The 7,694-nt window shown below is 37.6% G+C and overlaps 1 protein-coding gene across 1 annotated transcript; it reads left to right on the plus strand.

Moving 5' to 3' along the window:
• The first annotated feature begins 3,173 nt into the window (after positions 1-3,173).
• On the plus strand, positions 3,174-3,948 carry LOC143617995 (uncharacterized). The gene is made up of 3 exons (XM_077090358.1): positions 3,174-3,378; positions 3,434-3,666; positions 3,772-3,948. The coding sequence occupies exons 1-3, from the start codon at positions 3,174-3,176 to the stop codon at positions 3,946-3,948; spliced, it is 615 nt and encodes a 204-aa protein (XP_076946473.1).
• The last annotated feature ends 3,746 nt before the right edge of the window (positions 3,949-7,694 follow it).

Here is a 7,694-nt window from a genome sequence, read left to right on the forward strand (position 1 = left end):
TGTGTGTTATGGTGGAAAGAAATGGTGAAAGGAATGGGAGATGGCTTTATATAGGAGGCTATGGGCCCCACCATCCACTTCCATACTAACCTAATCCTTATCCAAATACAAACACGCACACAATTAAACTAACGACACACCGATAATAATAAAACTTTCCGTTATTTATTCACAGAAATGCGGATGTTACAATAAACAAGCTTGGGACAACTAAGATCGCCAAATATGACACGCTTAGAAAAATAATCAATAGTCACATGGTGATAGGTTAACCAATACATTCAAAGGATTGCATAAAATCAGACATATGCATGAGAAATAAATCTGCTTTACACACAAGGAATTCAATATGGAGTGGACAATCTTTATATACGTGAGTGATTAGGATCAAATTCTCCATCAGAGTGGAAATAGTCAGAGTGGGATCCAACAGAGTTGATCTAATTGGAAGGTAATTGGTGAACGACTAAGAAAGTATAGAACGTTGTAATGACCGAATTTTAAAAAATAATAGATAAAGAAATATTTAAATAAAGTTTGTTATTTAATCCTCGTATAATAATAAATAATAAATTAAAATGAGAGATGGTAGGCTTAATGGATATGGACTTAACAATAAAACATGGACTTAGTAAATTAATGGGCCAAAAGTCCATAAGCTAAGGGTATAAGTACCCCTTAAACCTTTCTTAAAACCCTAGATCTCAAAATTCCATACCTTTCCATTTTACCAACACACACTCTCCCTAGTTTGAAACCCGAGAACGAGATCCAAGTTGTTTTAGTGATTCTCACATCCAAACAACAAGAAGAATCAAGATCTAGCTCGTGTCAAGATTAAGCTCTAAAACGAATTTCGCTAGAGGTACGTTTATGTGTAAGGTGGTTCATTTGATGTCGATTCTCCATGAAAATTGGTAGAACCTTAGATCGGGGCCTAAAGATTAATAAAAATATAAACTTGACGTTAAAATATGAACTTTAGGGGCCGTTCATATTTCTAGATCTAGCGAAAATGGATCTTAAGAATCGATAAAGGTTCAAACTTTATTGAGTATAATACTAGAAATAATAATAATAATAATAATAATAATAATAACAGCTCTTATGAGAAAGAAAAAGAAAGAAAGGAGGAAAGTAGAAAAAAAGAAAGAAAGGAGAAGAATAAGGAAAGAAGAGGGAAAATAAAATGAAACAGATTTAATGAGCATATAATTAATATGGAATGATATTTAAACATCCAGTCATAGTTGGTGGAGTGGTTAAGGCATTAATGTGGAGTGAGAGGTTGCAGGTTCGAATCCCACCCACGGCAGATTAACTTTTAAAATGCCATGCGACTGGATTGGTCCATGCAAAGCGAAGTGGGCTGCGATGCGAATTGGGCCCATGCGATGCGTGTAGAATTGGCCCAGATACTAATATGATTCTGTTGGGCCTGATCTAGCCAAGCCCAAGTGCTAAATAGGCCTATTCCTAGTTAATCCAACAAAATGAACCAAACTAACCAACCTCGTCACCTCCATATAACCCGTATATTTTTAAGATAAATAATCCATTAAAGGAAAGATATATATATATATATATATATATATATATATGAGGTGGCAATTTGAGTGGGTTGGGTTGAATTTGGGTGATGGGTTAGAATGGGTTTGGGTCGAGATGGGTAAAGTTAATCCATCTTGACCCAAGTAAAGGTTGAAATGCAATGAGTTTTAAAAACCCTTCAAAAAAATATTCAAAAAAATTAATAAAAAAATAATAACTCAAAATATAAATCGAAAATGCAAAAAGTAAAACAACTAAAATGTTTTTCCCGTCTTCCTCGTTCAAAAAAAAATAAATAAAAAATAATAACTCGGTTTTGTCTCGGCTCAGGTTCGGTTTTTTTTCGGTTCATTTTTGCTTTTTTTCGTTTCGTATCTATTCGGTTTCAATGTTTTCGGTTGTTGTTCGATTTTGATTTCTCGTTTTGATTCGTTTTAGGATGGGTATGGGTCAAGCTGGGTAAAGTTAACCCATCTTGAACTAAACAAATGCTAAAATACAAAGGGTTTCAAAACCCCTTAAAAAAATATTCAAAAAATTTTTAAAAAAATAATAACTCAAAATATAAATTGAAAACGCAAGAAGTAAAACAACTAAACTGTTTCTTCCGTCTTCCTCGTTCATAAAAAAAAAACTCAGTTTTGTCTCGGCTCAGGTTCGGTTTTTTTCGGTTTCTTTTTTCGCTTCGGTTTGCTTTTTTTCATTTCGGTCAGTTTCGGTATGTGTTCAGTTTCAATGGTTTCGGTTTTGATTTCTCGGTTTCTATTAGATTGCTTGGGTTTTGTTTGAAATAAAATTGAATAAAGCTTGTTTTAGTCCATTCTAACCCATAAACAAACCCATTCTAACCTATAACCAAAAGTCACTAGCATCTATCCAACACATCCTGACCTTCTTGTAAAATTCTTTTGATCCATCCTGACGCATCTCAATTTTAAAAATTATCCAAATTGACCCAAAACAACCCATTTGGATTTGTTTTGCCACCCTTAATATATATATATATATATATATATATATATATATATATATATATACACACTCACACACAATAATATATTAAAGGAAAGGAACATGTTAGGCTAAGGGTAGTGGTCTCGTGGATGGGGGGCGCGGAGGCCCGGCGTGGCCACCTGGCTCGCGAACACCGCTACCACCTTGGCGCAGATGGGGGCGCGGTTGGCCGGCGCGGGGCAGTCTGCATGAGAAATATAGCCGTTGGGGTGGTTTTTTAAAAAAAAAATTTTTTTTGTTTAACCTATAAATACCAATCTACACACTCCATTTTAATTAAAACTCACCCCATTCTCTTTTATTCTCTTAAAAAGCCATACTTTCCCTCTACCAAAAGTATATTTCTCTCCATTTTTATAAATGGCATCGTCTTCATCGTCTTCGTCTTCCAATTCTTCCAAAGAAGACGAACTCATTTGTCAAGCGGTTCAAATGACGATAAATTTTTTGATCGATCAAAGACGCCATCGAGCCCCATTATTCCGGCAACCACGTCTTCGTGATCGAAAGACTGCTAATGAAACTTTGATACGTCACTATTTTAGCCCGATCCCGCATATGGTGAGGAAAGTTTTAAACCCCGTTTTCGAATGACTAGACGATTATTCATGCGTCTAGCAAATGACTTGCCGGAGCACTTGGAGTATTTTCAACAAAGGGATGACGCTAGAGGTCATCCCGGGTTCACCCTTACTCAAAAGATTACCGCCGCTCTTCGGCAACTAGCGTATGGTGTTGGCTCGGACATGTGGGACGAGTATCTACAAATGGCTAAAAAGACCGGACGCGATTCGCTTAACCACTTTTGTAAAGGTATATAGTTTTATTATTTACATTTATTTATATAATTTTAAATAATTATATTTAGGGGTCATAACGCTATACAATCGGAGATACTTATGTAAACTAACAATGTATGATATCCAACGCATATACGAGGTGCACAGTGAAAGGCATGGTTTCCCCGGGATGCTCGGTAGCCTCGATTGTATGCATGTTGGTTGGATTATGTGTCCTATTGCTTGGCGAGGTCAATTCCACCGAGGTGATCACCACGGCCCTACTATTGTACTTGAGGCGGTGGCGTCACAGGATCTTTTGGTTTTAGCATGCGTTCTTTAGGGTTGCCGGGTCAAATAATGACCTCAATGTTATCGATCAATCACCGATATTCGATGACCATATTGACGGGGTTGAACCCCTCAGGCTTTTTTTGTAAATGGAGAACACTTCAAGTACGGGTACTACCTCGTTGATGGTATTTACAGCAAATGGGGGACACTAGTTCAAGCTATGCGTCTCCACTTTCTGACAAACGAAAGTACTTCACGAAGAGACAAGAATCGGCCAGAAAAGATATTGAAAGGGAGTTTGGAGTCCTAAAGAAAAAATGGGCAATATTGGCGAATCCAATAAAATTTTGGACAAGGGAGAAGATAACAGAAGTCGTCTACACGTGTGTAATCCTATATAACATGATACTAGAAGACGAGGGCCACACTATTTGTCAAAACTACCAAGGTGATATTCCAAGACAAGAATCGACGATCACCAATGAACAACGACTCGACAACTTAAATATCATCAAGAGCCGTGAGATACACGGCATCCTTCGGCATGAGTTGGTCGAGCATTTGTGGGATAGAAGACCCGATAATCTTGTATTAGACTAGTAATATTTTAAATTATTATTAATGTAATGTTTTATATTGTTATTAATTCAATCAAGCTCCGGATCACCTGGACCACTACACCCTCTGGGGCTTGATCCTGTGTCACGTCACCGCCTACGTGTCGTAAATATATTGGATCACTTAGGCTTGGATCAAGCCCCACTACCCTTAGCCTTATTAATGAAGGAGGGAAATAAATATATCATAATCGGAGAATATGAGCGCGAAATAAAGACTGTCGTTAAACAAAGTTATTCCGTTAGAATTTGTTAGCCAGACAAACGAGCCTAGCTTATCTAGCACGCTAGATTAATAAATACAAATTTAATTAATTATGTTAGTACATGGTTAATTAATGAATATATATGTTAAAGAGTTAGCCACACACAACTCAGGAAGGGAATTACTATTAACGGTGAACGTAACAGGATTCGGGTTAGTTAGGCCCTTTTATGTGTTATGTTTTCGGGGCTGTGTGCATACTACGATTTGTTTAGATTTATACACTTGACTTAAATGGTAAATGTATAGTAGATATATGTTTCGTATGAATGTGAATGTTATTGATTGATTAACTAGTATGCAAGTAGTTGATATATTAGTTATAATTAAAGGAAGTAGAAAGAAAAGGTAATGAAGGTAGAGTTGTATGGTATGTTAGAGGGCACTGGGCCCTAATAATAACCGAGGTATGTAGGGTACTGGACCCTTATAATATCCAAGGTAAGTAGGACTGGACTCTGAGGATATCCAAGGTTTGTAGGACACAGGATCCTTATTAATTCCGAGGTATGTAGGGTCTGGACCCTTATAATATCCAAGGTATGTAGGACACCGGATTATTATAAGTTCCGAGGTATGTAGGGTCTGGACCTTTATAATATCCATGGTAAGTGAGGACCGGATCTTTATAGTATCCGAGGTATGTAGTTAGCAATGAATATAAATATATGAATGTATGTTTGATTAATAAAGGAACAGGTAGGTATTAATATGTATCTTTGGACACGTATTAGTAAGTAAGTGAATGCAATGTATGTTAATTAACTAGAACTCACTCAGCGTAGCTAACTTTTAGCATACACGCAGGTGAGTAGGATGAGACAGATGACTTGAGGGAGACACGTGGCGAATAAAGGAAGACTGGCATCGAAGAAAAGAAGAGACTCGTTTTATTTATGTTTTATGTTTAAGACTTATGTTATGTAAGAATGATTGACGTTTATGTTACGTGAAATGTTTTAATTAACTCTGATTTTACGAATTATGTAAATGAGTAAATCCAACCAGCGTGAAAGTAGGGCACCCGGGTCGGGGGCCTTACAAATGTGTTAAACCTGTATCATATAACACATAGATACTACGTTCACCGAGTTGAAGGGTCCCGGATACAATACCTTGAGCGTTAGTAGCATTAGTAGCAGAAAGTGCAAACAGTCCTTCCCCAGTGTTTGGTGGTGCAAGTTTCCCTCCATCAATCTTTTTAGTATCTGGTTTAGGACAATCTTTAATCATATGCCCCGTCTGGACACACCTGAAACATGCTCCAATAGCTCTATGACAGACGCCCCCGTGTTTCTTGCCACAAACGTTACATGGAGAGCTTGCGGTCTGCTTTGGGTTTCCATATTGAATCAGTGGTTGAGCTCTAATCGGTCCCATATACGGCTGAATCTGATTCTAAGCGGTTTTCTGATTTAAGGTTTTAAGCTGTTATGGACGTGCTTAATTGCTAAGGTTTCGATTTGCTTGAATACTATGATCCTGATGTTGTGCACTGGTAGAGGATGATTGGACCATAGCCCGCTTGGGTTGCCTGTCTCAGTCTCTTTTCTTATTTTCACCAGTTCGAGATAGGAATTCTTTCCTCTCGAATTCAAAGGTCTTGATGGCATCACCTACCTCAGTAAGGTCTTTAAATTTCATAAACATAATTGACTTAAAAATCTGATCACAAACTGCCCATTTACACTTTTCTACCTGCTCCTAAGCCGAGCCTGCTACATTCCCAATAATACCAGCCAATCTTGAGAATCGAGTCATAAACTCTGAAGCTGGTTCATCATCCCTCAGTCGTATAACAGCATATTCCCTTACGTAGGCTTCTCTGTCAGCTGTAGAGAAATACTTCTCATAAAATAGGGTACAAAAGTCAACCCATTAAAGAGTAGAAGCATAAGCATCTCTTCCTTTGACTTTCTTATGTCCTTCCCACCAAGTTTGTGCATCATCTTCTAGTTTGTAAGTGGAAAATATACCTTTGTACTGATCTGCAACTCCTAAAACTTCAAAGATCTTCTCAACGTGTGCTATCCAGTTTCGTGCTTCCAGAGGATTAGCGGGATGATTAAAGGATCTGGGCTTCTGTTTTTGGAATCTGTGGAGCCACACAAGGATGCCTTCAGTAGTGGCATTCTCATCAATCACTACTCCAGAGTTAAGAGTAGCATTAGCGCGTCCTTCAGAACGATTTTGCTGCATAACTGCCTCCACGGTTTGTGCAACAACGTTCGGAAGTAATCCAGCAAAAAACTTGATTGATAGCAGAAACAATGTTTTGATCAACTTGAGTTTCATTCAAAGCCGAGTCATTAGTTGCGCGGGTGGTCTTGCGGGTTTATCGACGAGGCGGCATCTAAGAAATATGTCAAGAGGGTTAGAATAAAGAACGGGAAAGAAGTAAAATAAGATACCTAATGAGGTACCTAACCTATTTAGATCAAAACCAAAGTGTCTACGCAATCCTCACAGGTTTTAATTACTAATGCTCAAATTATCCTTCAGAAAAGAGCCTTTGCTCTAATACCATAACTGTAACACCCCAACATGGATGGGCTGACGTGTCACAATGTACAGGGTATTCAGAGACAAAAGATATAATTCCATTACTTCATTAGAGTAAGAAATACACACTACTGATAGTTCAGATACTAAGTCCAAAATACATATTATTTAGATAACATAAGATTAGCATACATCTTTAGATTATTCTTAAGTGTCAGGCTTCTCTCTTGATCCCGCCCAAAGTATCCTGTGAAGCTGAAGTGTAAAAGGTATACTGAATGAGCCAAATTCCCAGTACGGAATATTAAGGCTCAAAAGCAAGTAATAATTAACTGAATACAATATCACAATATATGATAACATATAACTAATTAAAATCATATAACTGAAATAACTGAAACATATCATACGGATGTACCCATAAGCATAACTAAGTCTGTTAATATGTGACGACATAAAGGGAGCCACTCCTGTATGCAAGTCACCCAAAATGGCATAAGTTGCCATACCCACAACCATTTCCTGAAACTAAAACTGAAAAACTGATCTCTCTGTCACGGAAGGAGCACATAACACCGATACCACAATGTTATGCCCGTGGGACACTCCACGGGAAGTGAGTGCACAGGGTTACAGAGTACAAATAATCTTAGTTATACAATAACAATTCGT

Source organism: Bidens hawaiensis, unplaced genomic scaffold (genome assembly GCF_021521415.1).
Source record: "Bidens hawaiensis isolate Kalapana, Puna unplaced genomic scaffold, B.hawaiensis_p1.1 tig00061402_1, whole genome shotgun sequence".
Classification (NCBI taxonomy): Eukaryota; Viridiplantae; Streptophyta; class Magnoliopsida; order Asterales; family Asteraceae; genus Bidens; species Bidens hawaiensis.